This window comes from Hemitrygon akajei, chromosome 18 (genome assembly GCF_048418815.1).
Source record: "Hemitrygon akajei chromosome 18, sHemAka1.3, whole genome shotgun sequence".
In the NCBI taxonomy this organism is placed as follows: Eukaryota; Metazoa; Chordata; class Chondrichthyes; order Myliobatiformes; family Dasyatidae; genus Hemitrygon; species Hemitrygon akajei.
Window position 1 is genome coordinate 357,622 of NC_133141.1, and position 14,345 is coordinate 371,966.

Consider the following 14,345-nt stretch of genomic DNA (forward strand, 5'->3'; position numbering starts at 1 on the left):
AGAAAGTAGATGTTGAAAGGATGTTTCCCATGATGGAAGATTCTAGGACTAGAGGGTACAGCCTCAGGATATCAGGGTGCCCTTTCGAAACAGAGATGCAGAGAAATTTCTTTAGCCAGAGGGTGCTTAATTTGTGGAATTTGTTGCCACATGCAGATGTGGAGGCCAGGTTGCTGGGTATATTTAAGGCAGAGATTGATAGGTTCTTGATTGGACATGGGATCAAAGGTTACATGGAGAAGGCTAGTAACTGGGGTTGAGGAGGAGAAAATAAAGGATCAGCCATAATTGAATGGCGGAGCAGACTCAATGGACCAAGTGGCCTAATTCTGCTCCTGTGAATAATGGTCTTTTGGATACAGACCCCAAGATCTCTCAGGTCCTCCACACTGCTAAGAGTCTTACCATTTATATTATATTCTGTCTTCACATTGGACCACCTCACACTTATCTGGGTTGAACTCCATCTGACACTTCTCAGCCCAGTTTTGCATCCTATCAATGTCCTGCTGTAACCTCTGACAGCCCTCCACACTATCCACAATACCTCCAACCTTTGTGTAATCAGCAAATTTACTAACCCACCCCTCCACTTCCTCATCCAGGTCATTTATAAAAATCACAAAGAGTAAGGGTCCCAGAACAGATCCCTGAGGCACACCACTGGTCACCGACCTCCATGCAGAATATGACCTATCTACAATCACTCTTTGCTTTCTGTGGCAAGCAAATTCTGGATCCACAAAGCAAGGTCTTCTTGAATTCCATGCCTCCTTACTTTCTCAATAAGCCTTGCATGGGGAACCTTATCAAATGCCTTACTGAAATCCATAAACACTACATCCACTGCTCTACCTTCATCAATGTGTTTTGTTATATCCTATGGTACAGGAGATAGAGTTGTGATCACTACATCCAAAATGCTCTCCCACCAAGATATCTGACACCTGACCAGGGTCATTTTCCAATACCAGATCAAGTACAACCTCTCCTCTAGTTGGTTTATCTACATATTACATCAGGAAACCTTCCTGAACACATCTAACAAACTCCACCCCATCTAAACCCCTTGCACTAAGATGTCAGTCAATATTAGGAAAGTTAAAATCACCCATCACAACAACCCTATTATTATTGCACTGTTCCAGAAACTTCCTCCCTATCTGCTCCTCGAAGTCTGTGTTGCTATTGGGGGAGTCTATAAAAAACACCCAGCAGAGTTATTGCCTCCTTCCTGTTTCTGACTTCCACCCACAGAGACTCAGTAGACAATCCCTCCATGACTTCCCCCTTTTCTGCAGCTGTGTCACTATCCCTGATTTTCAATACCACACCCCTCCCTCCCTGTCCTTCTTGAAACATCTCAAGCCCAGTACACTTAGCACCATTCCTGTCCCTGAGATACCCAAGTCTCTGTAATGCCCACAATATCATAGTTCCAAGTATTGACCTATGCTCTAAGTTCCTCCAGCTTGTTTATGATACTCCTTGCATTAAAGTAGACACATCTCAAATCATCAGGCTGAGTTTATCTTTACTCTATCATCTACACATCCTTCTTCACAAACTCCCTACAAGCTGTCTCTACTTGTGCTCCAACCGCCCGCATCCTCTGACTCTTCACTTCGGTTCCCACCCACTGCAAATCTAGTTTAAACCCTTCCCAATTGCATTCCCTTAGCAAACCTCCGTCCCAGGATATTGGTTCCCCTCTAGTTCAGGTGCCACCAATCCCACATGTACAGGTCACCCCTTCCCAGAAAAGGGTCCAATGATCCAAAAACTTGAAACCCTGCCCCATCTCCTCAGCCACTCATTCATCTGCATTATTTTCCTGATCTGATATTCCCTAGCTTGTGACACCAGCAGTAATCTGGAGATTACCACTTTGGAGGTCCTACTCCTCAGCCTCATCCCTAACTGCCTAAACTTACTGCACAGGACCTCTACCCCTCTCCTGCCTATGTCATTGGTACCAACATGTACCACGACCTCTGGCTGCTCACCCTCCCCTTCAAGAATATTCTGCAGCTGCTCAGCGATATCCTGGACCCTAGCACCCGGGACACAACACACTATCCTGGTGTCTCTTGTGCTGCCACAGAATCTCCTATCTGTCCACAGAGTCCCCTATGACTACTGCTCCACCTGACTTCACCCTACTCTTCTGAGGCTCAGAGCCGACCTCAGTGTTATTGGTCTGGCTGCTGCTGCCTTGCCCAGATAGGTTACCCCCTCATCAGTATCCAAAGGGGTATACCTGTTGGTCAGGGGAATGGCCACAGGGGGACCCTGCACTGACTTCCTTCTCCCTTTACCTCTCTCAGTGTTCACCCATCTACTCCCCGAATTCTGCACTCTGGGTGTAACCACCTGCTCAAAAGTTGTATTTATCAATTGTTCTGACTCCTGGATGATCCTAAGTTCATCCAGCTCCAGTTCCAGTTCCTTAATGTGGTCTTCCATGAGCTGGAGTTGGCTGCACTTCCCGCAGGTGTAGTCATCAGGGAGACCATCAGGTTCCATGAATCCCACATCCTACAGGAGGAGCATCCCACTGCCATATCTGCCATCCTGCCTGCACTGTACAATAGGCAACCAAGACCAAATCAGCAATAACAAAAGGAAAAACTAACCCTTCTAATCTGTTTCTTTGGCCTCAGCCTCATTGAAGCCTCTGAGTTCCCATTCTGACTCTAGCCCCCATTCCAATGATGGCCGCTCCACTAGACCCTATCTCTCTTTTATGTTTTAAAAAATATGAAAAAAACCCACGCAAGGAGAAAGAACTCACTGTGTTTGGTGGTGCTCTGCCTTCCGCTGCTGCCGATGCCTCTGAAATGTCCCAGGCCTGCACACTAGCTACTGGCTACTGTGTCTCTCTCCCAATTAGATGCAGATGCAAAAAATCCAATTACGATCTCCCCCATCTCTTTTAGCTCCATGAACATATTACATCTCTGATCTTCCAGAGGACCAATTTTATTTTTTTATTTATTTGTTTATTTGTAAAGAAGAGTAGGCCCTTCTGGCCCTTTGAGTCACGCCACCCAGCAAACCCTGGTTTAACCCTAGCCTAATCATGGGACAATTCACAGTAACCAATTATCCTACCAATTGGTATATGAGAGGAAACCAGAGTACCCAGAGGAAATCCACGTGGTCACAGGGAGAATATACAAACTCCTTATATTGGCGGGAATTGAACCCAGGTCATTGGTAAAGCATTGTGATAACCACTATACTATCGTGCTGTATCTTATTATCACTCTTGAGACACAGAGCCAGACTCAGTGCCAGAGACCTGACCACTGTGGCTTTCCTCTGCCAGGTCATCGCCCCAACAGTATTCAAAGTGATACACCTGTTGTTGAAGGGGATAGCCACAGGGGTACTTTGCACTGGTAAATTAATCCCTTTCCCCTTTCTGAATCTCACCCTGTGTCCTGTGTGTAACTACCTCTCTATATGTCCTATCTTTAACATTTTAGCCTCCTGAATGATCTGGAGTTCATCCATTTCCAGCTCCAACTCCTGTTAGAAGCTGCAGCTGGATGCACTTCTTGTAGTTGTAGTAATCAGGGACACAGGAGGTCTCCCTACCTTCCCACATCCTGCAAGAAGAACCTTCCACTATTCTGTCTGGCAACCCACTACTCTAAATGTGCAATAAGAAAGAAAGAATGAATAATGAAAAAAAAATAATAATCTACCTATGGCCTATGCCTCTCCTCACTGAAGCCCCAATGAGCCAAAACCTCAACTTCCCACACTAACACTGTCCCACTGTAATACTGACCCACTCCCAAGATGGCCACTTCACTACTTCTTCTTCTTTGAGTTTTTACGGCAGTTGGCATCCACACTGTTGCATTACTGCCATCTTCAGGATTTATTGTCCATTCACTTGCCTGCCTAAAGTCGTCTGTCCAGTCCCGTCACCCTTAAAAAACTAAACAACCATTTCCTCCCGATCACTCTCCCCACATTCCAATAAACCTTTAACTCTGTTCTCTACCAGTCCTATTTTGCGTAATTGTTGTAGCATTTGTTGTCTTTCCTGTGCAAATTTCCTGCATGAAATAAGGATATGCTATACTGTTTCAGTCTCTTGACATAGATCACAAAAACCTGTCAGATGTTTATTTATGATGGCCAGAGTACCATTAAGGTTGCTGTGCCCAATTCTCAATCTATTTATAATTACTTGCTCCTTCCGCTTTACTCCCCTACTCCTTCCCATATCTACTCTGTTCTGAATTGAATGTAAATGTCTTCCTTTTATTGCTCTATCCCAATGCTGCTGCAACTGTTGATTTATCCTTCTCCACACTATGCTCTTCCCCTCTGATTTTGATAGTTTAATATTGACCTCTACAGATCTTTTTTTGACTGCTGCTTTTGCCAGCTTATCTGCTGTCTCATTTCCCATAATACCCGAATGTGCTGGAACCCACATGAATGCGATATTTTTGCCTTGTGTAGCCAGTCTTGAATTTGCAAAGAGGATTTCATAAAGCAGATCCTGGTGTCCTCTAGCTGTACCCACCTTAATGCTTGCAAGGGCCGATACAGAATCGCTACATATCACAATATTATTACAATCAACCTGCTCACTCCATTCTAATGCTAACAATATAGCAAACATTTCAACTGCATAAACACTCAAGCAATCCAGCGTTCTCTTGTTAATTTCCACTTGATAACTTGGCACAACAATTGCAGACCCTGTTGCACCCGTTTCTGGATCCTTTGATCCATCCGTAAAAATCTGAACGTCTTTATATTTACATTCCCTATACCTATGATATTCACTGAGTATATCAGCCATTTCATTACTGCATTTAATCTTAAGCAATTCCAAATCTACAGAGGGATTTTCTAATACCCAGAAAGGTCTGACAGGCCACACCACACTTGGACAAAACTCTTTATCATATACACCCATATCTTTTGCTGTTTGTTGCTCTCCTGTTCAGCCAAAACTTTCTTTTCGTGTCCTTTCCTTCTCCCAGCATGTCTCCACCACCCTTTTTGTAGGATGACTATCACAATGCCCCCTTAAGTTAATCCAGTAATTGGCCTCCAGCTGTTTACGTCGCAGCCCCAATGGCATTTCATTTACTTCAACTTGGAGTGCACACACTGGGGAAGTTCTAACCACTCCCTTAGCTTGCACGAGATCTAGTTCTGCTAACACAGATTTTGCTGCTGACTCGTATGCAATACTTCCATAATCTAATCTTGATCTTATTAATGCTACATAAATATATTTCAGTGATGCAAAATCAGCACCTCATTCCAAACCAGCAAGACACCTCATGACATTTATCACATTTTTACATTTAGCAACTACATATCTAACATGTTCTCTCCATGTTAATCTCAAATCAAAGTGCACTCCCAAAAACCAAAAACTTTCAACTCTCTCCAGGTTACTTCCATACAGAGTCAAATTAACTCCCCAGAGCTTTTCCTTGTAAAGAACATGGTTTTTGTATTCTCCACTGAAAATTTAACACCCCACTTTGTCCCCCACTCTTCAACTTGATTAATTCCATCTTGCATTTTCATAACTATATGTTCAATATTTTTCCCTCTTTTCCACAAAGTCCCATCATCTGCAAACAATGACCTCCCCACTTCCGTTGGTATATTTACAAATATATCATTTGATCAAAATAGAGAATAAAGTTGGAGTCGCTACACTCCCCTGAGGCGTCCCGTTTTCTACAACATACTGGCTTGATAGCTCTGATCCTATCTTCACCTGAATAGTTCTCCCATTTAAAAAGTCCTTAATCCAACTGAACATTGCCCCCCGCCCGATTCCCATTAAATGCAGCTTGATTAGGAGCCCCTCCTTCCATAACATATCATAAGCTTTCTCAACATAAAAAAAAACCTGCAACCACTGTCTCTTTATTTACTTGTGCTTTCCTTATTTCATCCTCTAGACACACCACTGGATCCATAGTATTCCTTCCTTTCCTGAACCCACTTTGATACGTAGCCACCATACCTCTACTTTCCAGAAAGAACACTAACCTCTCATTGATCATACGGATCATACGTTCCATAAGTTTACATATATGAGACGTCAAGGCAATTGGCCTGTAATTTCCTGGCCTGCTGGCATCTTTTCCAGATTTCCTTATTGGAATAATTATTGCCTCTTTCCAGCTCCCTGGTATTCTCCCTTCATCCCATTGTTATACAGAAGCAGTAGTTTCTCCAGACTTCCTTCACTCAGGTGTTTTATCATACTGTAGCATATTTCATCTTTACCTGGTGCAGTCTTTCCTGTTCTATCTAATGCCTTTCTTAATTCTCCCATGCTGAAAGGAACATCTTGCACACCATCAAGGTTAGTTTTCCTACATAAAGCCTCCATATTTTCAGCTTTTGTTCTCTCTCTACCTCTTCTTCCCTTCTCAGACAAATTATCAGAACTATGTACCATAACAAAAATACTTGCCAACAACTCTGCCTTTTGCTTATTTGTTACTGCACATTTCCATCCACCAGAACTGGGTACCTCCACTCTCTCCCTCCCATCCTTCTTATCATCCCCCCACACCTCTCCTACTTGGGTTGTGTTTCCTATTGAATCACAATACTTTTTCCAGTGCGTCCTTTTAGCACGTCTAATTGTCCTCCTTACTACTGCCTGAGCTTGTTTGTACTGAATCATATGTTGGAAGTTATGAGTTCTTTTAACCAATTTAAAAGCCTTATTTCTATTTCTCACTGCTTCCTTACAATTATCATCCCATCATGGCATTACTCTTTCCTTTGTTCCTCCTTTACTTTTAGGAATGGATTCTAATATAGCTGATATTATACCTTGTTTTAATATGCTGTCAAGTGTTTCTATGTCCATCTCATCACTGACCTGACTTAGATTTCAGAAACTTCTCCCAATTGGCTTTCTCAAGGATCCATTTCCCACCTATATTCTCTGTGACCAATGAGGCAGAAATATTTATCTTGCACCAGATTGGGTAATAATTGCTCCCTACAGTTCCTTCTTGGTACACTAACCACTCACATACTGATGCAATAGAGTTTGATACTAATGTAAGATCAAGCACAGATTCTTTACCTGTATTAACGTCAATTCTAGTACTACTGCCATCATTTAGGCACACTAAATACTTCTCATCTAGCAACTCCTCTATTACTTGACCATTGATGTCTGTTCTGTTGCTCCCCCATAATACATTATGTCCATTAAAATCACCACAGCAAACAACATTACTACTATCCTGCCCTTTTATCTCCTCAAGCTTGTTTAACTCTAGCCTTTTGCATGGATTATAATAATTCACAATCACCAACTCGTTCCTTTCAGCCCATACTTTTACTACCACATACTTGTGTTCACTTCCTATACCTAGTATTCTATAAGGAATACCTTGCTTTACATAAGTTGCACATCCTCCTCCTCCCCCCTTTCTCCTGTCTCGCCTTACTGACTCATAACCATATAAAACAAAATCTAAATTAGGTTTTAACCAGGTCTCCTGGATACACACAGCATCTGGATTTTCTCTGCTACTAGCTATAAACTGCTTGAAATCTTGTCCATTACTAATCAGGCTTCTTGCATTCCATTGAAGTAGCATTATTAGTAATATCAACCCACACACGCTGTCTCTTGACTTGACTGTACCCTGAGTTCATCATTTACCTCTTCCCATTTTAATCCTATCATACCCAAATGGCGTTCTGCAGCTTTCACAATAATCTGAATCCTTTCAGTTTTAGATTTGATCTCACAAGTTGCATTTACCACTCCTGCTATAAAGGTCACCAATTTCTTCTTCTCTATCCACGCATTCTTCTTATCTTGCCTTTCTTTAGCTGCTACTTGCTCTTTGCTACATCCTCCCTCATTCATTTACTTCTGTCCTACCAACTTGACTGCCTCAGCATATGAGACTTTTTCCTTCACCCTTATCTTCTGCACCTCCACCTCTTTTTTCACCACTTCACATCCCCAGTACACTACACTATGGTTACCTCCACAATTACAGCACTTTGGTCCCACTCCCTCTCCACATTTGCCGTATTCATGTTCCCCACCACACCTTGCACATCTTCTCTTTCCTTTGCACACTTTGGCCACATGCCCAAACTACTGGCAATTGAAACACCTCATAGGTTTTGGTATATATTCTCAGAAACCCAAAATATAACTCCTTTGGAGGCACCTTATCCTCAAATTCTACCAGAACAGTTTCAGTCTCCCTGCTCCCTTTGTCATTCTCTTCACACTCTTCACTGAACTATTCCTAACCCTTAAGTTCTCCACTAGCTCCTTCATATTAACACTGAGGAGAACCCCAGAGATCACCCCCTTGCAACCATTGACCCTTTATGCTCCAACTCTTACAACCCTGGACACCTTGACTTTCCCAACATTAGTCACCTTCATTGCCTTCTCCATCTGCTCTTTAGTTTTACATCCTATCAGTAGGTTTCCATCTCCTAAAATTCTCACATGGCTCACTTCCCCTACTTGCCCTCTGATGATTTTTGTTAAATTAAGCAGATTGATTTTCTTTACTCCCCCTTCCCCCTCAAATCTTACCACTACATTTAGCAATTTTGCCCACGGGCCCTTCTCTTCAACTTCTCTTCCCTCATTTTCCGATCCACCTACACTAGACCCACCTCCTTTCTTTCTCTTCCGACCCATCACCTTCCTATTCTTAGTCCCTCTCCCCACCTCTTCCCACTCAAACTCTGTGCTGCTGCTGTCACCATCAGTCCCCCTCCCTGCCATCCTATCGGAGCTTGCAAGGAACCATGTACGAATATCATTCCAGACCTATACAGGCCGTCGGTCAATATTTCCACAGAATTTCCCCCACAACACCCCAGCAGTCCAGCCACCAGCCCCCACCAGCAGCCTCAGCTGGCCACTTCACTAAAAAAAACTTCCTTTTATTGGTCCTTAACAAGTACCTATTATGTGTAATCCAATGTCTCCTTGGGAATTGTGGCATGCAAAATGTGCCAAGTGCCCCCCACCCTCTTCTTTTAAACTATCTCTCCCTCCAAGCAATCTGCTGTGACCTTGGACTGAGGCATGCTTCATTAAATAAACTTTACACCATTTGGCTCCATAATCTATGGCTGTCACTGTGTTCCAGTGTCAATTCTTTACAGCTGCATTAAACATAGTAAGACCTTATCAACATTTACAATCACTCTTCCACAAACGGGAATCTATCGCCCAATATTATCTCACTTCTCTGTAAGAGATAAAGCTCCTCCTCAGGGGAGAAAAGGTGGAGGGGTAGGTAGTGCTGAGGAAGCAATGCAATTGCAGAAGCACTGAGACAAATTGGAAGAATGGGCAAAAAGTGGCAGATGGAATACAGTGTTGGAAAATCTATGATAATGCATTTTGGTAAAAGGAACAATAGTGAGGACTATTATCTCAATGGGGAGAAGGTTCAAACATCAGAGATGCAGAGGGACTTGGGAGTCCTCATGCAGAACTCCCAGAAAGTTAATTTACAGGTTGAGTCTGTGGTAAAGAAGGCAAATGCAATGTTGACATTTATTTCAAGGGGAATAGAATATAAAAACAAGGAGATAATGCTGAGCCTTTATAAGACACTAGACAGACCACACTTGGAGTATTATCAACAGTTTTGATATCACAGAAAGGATGTGTTGTCATTGGAGAGAGTCCAGAGGAAATTCACATGGATGATTTTGGGAATGAAGGGGTTAACATATGAAGAGCATTTGGCAGCTTTGGGCCTGTACTCACTGGAATTTAGAAGAATGTGTGGGGATCTTTTTGAAACCTACCACATTTTGAAAGAACTAAATAAGGTGGATGTGGAGAGGATGTTTCTTATGGTGGGGGTATCCAGAACTGGAGGACATAGCCTCAAAATTGAGAGCCGACCTTTTAGAACAGAGTTAAGGAGAAATTTTTTAGCCAGAGAGTATCCAGTGAATCTGTGGAATGCTCTGCCACAGACAGCTGTGGAGGCCAAGTCCATGGGTATATTTGAAGTGAAAATTTATATTTTCCTGATTGGTCAGGCCATCAAAGGATATGGTGAGAGGGCAGGTGTATGGTGTTGAATGGGATCCGGGATCAGCCATGATGGAATGGCAGGGCAGACTCAATGGGCTGAAGCTCTGAATCCTTTTCTTTTCTAGTATGAACCACGTGGAGCAATTTGCAGGCAGGCCATGAATGACTGTGATATTGCAGAGACTTGCACAGGGGATTCCAGCCAGGTAGGTGAACTTTTTTGCTTCTCACAGAAATCTCATGTATTAGTGATCCTGTTATTTTAAAAACAAATGGAGATACATTCTTAACAGCTATTTAGGATATTCCTGCTTTTTAATTTTTTTTAATGTTGACAACACTGCAACTTTAGCTCTATATATATTTTTGGTGGGGAATGATAATTATAATGGATATTTGCATTTCTTCATCCTAGCATTAGGAATTGTGATTACATAGAATGAAAAGTATGGTTGTGTAGACTAAAAATAAACATTAGTAAGTTGATTACAAAATTGAATTCAGATATGAAAGAACATAAGACTTAGCTAAGTAGCTTTTGCTATCACTTACACCATTCACAGTATAGTACTCCCTTTGATTTTCTGAGGTACGGTTTTGTACATTTAGTCTCTGATCTCCACACTTAATAAATATGACAGCAAAGGGGAGACTGTCACAATGTGTTGAGACAATAGACAATAGGTGCAGCAGTAAACCATTCGGCCCTTCGAGCCTGCACCACCATTTTGAGATCATGGCTGATCAATTCCTATCAATACCCAGTTCCTACCTTGTCCCCATATCCCTTGATTCCCCTATCCATAAGATACCTATCTAGCTCCTTCTTGAAAGCATCCAGAGAATTGGCCTCCACTACCTTCCGAGGCAGTGCATTCCAGACCCCCACAACTCTCTGGGAGAAGAAGTTTTCCCTTAACTCTGTCCTAAATGACCTACCCCTTATTCTCAAACCATGCCCTCTGGTACTGGACTCTCCCAGCATCTGGAACATATTTCCTGCCTCTATCTTGTCCAATCCCTTAATAATCTTATATGTTTCAATCAGATCCCCTCTCAATCTCCTTAATTCCAGCGTGTACAAGCCCAGTCTCTCTAACCTCTCTGCGTAAGACAGTCCAGACATCCCAGGAATTAACCTCGTGAATCTACGCTGCACTTCCTCTACAGCCAGGATGTCCTTCCTTAACCCTGGAGACCAAAACTGTACACAATACTCCAGGTGTGGTCTCACCAGGGCTCTGTACAAATGCAAGAGGATTTCCTTGCTCTTGTACTCAATTCCCTTTGTAATAAAGGCCAACATTCCATTAGCCTTCTTCACTGCCTGCTGCACTTGTTCATTCACCTTCAGTGACTGATGAACAAGGACTCCGAGATCTCTTTGTATTACTCCCTTACCCAACTCTATACCGTTCAGATAATAATCTGCCTTCCTGTTCTTACTCCCAAAGTGGATAACCTCACACTTATTCACATTAAACGCCATCTGCCAAGTATCTGCCCACTCACCCAGCCTATCCAAGTCACCCTGAATTCTCCTAACATCCTCATCACATGTCACACTGCCACCCAGCTTAGTATCATCAGCAAATTTGCTGATGTTATTTTCTATGCCTTCATCCAAATCGTTAACGTAAATGGTAAACAGCTGTGGTCCCAATACCGAGCCCTGTGGCACCCCACTAGTCACCACCTGCCATTCCGAGAAACACCCGTTCACCGCTACCCTTTGCTTTCTATCTGCCAACCAGTTTTCTATCCATGTCAATGCCTTCCCCCCAATGCCCTGAGCTTTGATTTTACCCACCAATCTTCTATGTGGGACCTTATCAAATGCCTTCTGAAAATCGAGGTACACTACATCCACTGGATCTCCCCCGTCTAACTTCCTGGTTACATCCTCGAAAAACTCCAACAGATTAGTCAAGCATGATTTACCCTTGGTAAATCCATGCTGGCTCGGCCCAATCCTATCACTGCTATCTAGATATGCCACTATTTCATCCTTAATAATGGACTCTAGCATCTTTCCCACCACCGATGTCAGGCTGACAGGTCGATAGTTCTCTGTTTTCTCCCTCCCTCCTTTCTTAAAAAGTGGGATAACATTAGCCATTCTCCAATCCTCAGGAACTGATCCTGAATCTAAGTGTAACACTTACCCAACAGGCTGGTATATGTCTAGGGGAAAAAGAGATCCAGCCACACACCAACCCACCTCCCGTACACGCAGGTGCTGTGAGAATCGCGTTTATGCCTCGCGCCCGCCAACAGTATCAGACCCACAACAAATACCGGTATGAAATACACTTTAAAGAGTTTACTAAAATTAAAAGAGTATTAGGCAATACAATATATATATATATATATACAAGAAAAAAACAAAAGGCGCCAACTTATCAAAGTTCAGTCAGTTTAGTGCACATCGGTGGAGCTCATCCAGCAAACCATTCGACTCCTCGGTGGTCGTCCTCCCGAAACTCCCACTTCGGACTCCCCGGTGGTCGTCCGAGCGCACGTCCTCCTTCCTCGGCGTCTTCCTCCCGACTCCCCACACCCCAAGCCCACGCAACCCCTCCCCCAAGTTCCCAGCCTCACAAAACACAATAACATTCCCCATTGATTAACAAATGAATACAATTACCATATCAGCCATTCTAAAGCGAAACAACGGCAAGAGAAACAGACAAAGAAGCATTCCTACTCGTAACAAACCAAAGAAGCCCTTTTTAGTAACGTACACAGGACATTGTACATTCTCTCCCCACCAGCAAATGTCATGCCCTCATGGCATTACTAGAGTTCCCCAAAGCTTCTTGCAACACCCAAAACCCAACCCAGGTGCAGAAAGCAGTGACATAACTACCCAGAGCAGTAGAAATCACACTCGGTTCTCCGGGTACCACATATGTCAACCGCTCCGGGGGGCGCCTAATCCTCTGAGATCTCCATACCCCTTCTGCCCCACTGGGCTCCCTCTTCACCTGCGAACCCACTGTCTCGGACACCCCAGGTCTTCCTGACAGACCCTCACCCCCTTCCTCACGGGGGTCCTCCCTCACCTGAGATCTCTCCGGCTCACGCTCGGGCTCCACCCTCTCTCCCACCACTGTTGGCTGCCTCTCCATCTGACCCTCAAGACCTTCCCTCCTCTCACCCAATTCACTATGGGAAAGGCCAGGAGCCTCCTCTCCGGGTACTGGAGCACCAGCGAATGGGAACAGGGGCCACTCATCTGAGTCGTCCACTTCCGAATCAGTAGCCATTTCCGGGCGAGGGACCCGTCCCCGCTCTTCAGCAGCGGGCTCTTCCCTTTCTCCGCGCCCTCGCAGAGTCCTTGTACTGGGCGTAACCTCCCACTCTGGCTCCGTATCCACCTACACCGCTTGACCCAGCGGCAGCAGGTGATTCCGATGGAGTACCTTGATAGGCCCTTTCCCATCCTCAGGTTTCACCCGGTAAACTGGCAGGTTCGGCATCTGGCTCTCTATTACATAGGGGCTGGCCGCCCATCGGTCTGCCAACTTGTGCTTACCAGGGAGTCCCAAATTCCGTAAAAGGACCCGGTCGCCCGGCAATAATTGAACAAACTTTACCTTTCGATCATACCGCATCTTATTCCTCTGATTTTGTTTGGTAGCCGCCGCCTCGGCCAACTCGTAAGCCCGCTGTAACTCCCTCTTCATGTCGGACACATACTTTAGATGGGACTTCCCGGGTAATTCACCCACTTCACCCCCAAAACACAAGTCAATGGGCAACCTCGCTTCCCGCCCGAACATCAGATAATAGGGCGAATATCCTGTAGCATCATTGTGAGTACAATTGTAACAGTGAACCAATTGTCCAATATGATGACTCCACCTGCTTTTCTGCCCAATCTCCAGCGTCCCGAGCATATCCAACAGGGTCCGGTTGAACCTCTCTGGCTGCGGATCTCCCTGTGGGTGATACGGGGTAGTCCTGGATTTCTCAACCCCAAGCATAGTCAGTAATTCATGGATAAGGCGGCTCTCAAAGTCCCGCCCCTGATCGCTATGGATTCGCCTGGGAAGGCCGTAATGAACAAAATACTTCTCCCATAACACCTTCGCCACTGTCGTCGCCTTCTGATCCTTAGTGGGAAATGCCTGAGCATAACGAGTGTAATGATCGGTGATGACTAAGACATTCACGGTGTTGCTGGTGTCAGGCTCAATCGACAGAAAATCCATACATACCAGGTCCAGAGGTCCCGCACTCTGCAAGTGCGACAGTGGAGCCGCCAACGCGGGCA

General features: G+C 44.2%; 1 protein-coding gene across 5 annotated transcripts in view; it reads left to right on the forward strand.

Annotated features, from left to right (window-relative positions):
- adam11 (ADAM metallopeptidase domain 11) overlaps positions 1–14,345 on the forward strand; it is a 376,715-nt gene that overhangs the window by 259,943 nt on the left and 102,427 nt on the right. For all 5 annotated transcript variants that reach the window (XR_012101994.1, XM_073070643.1, XM_073070642.1 and 2 more), the window contains exon 18: positions 10,192–10,272. Coding sequence is in view for 4 of the 5 variants with exons in the window: in XM_073070643.1 (XP_072926744.1) it covers positions 10,192–10,272 (81 nt within the window). In the remaining variant the exon portion in view is untranslated. The remainder of the gene's footprint in view (positions 1–10,191; positions 10,273–14,345) is intronic.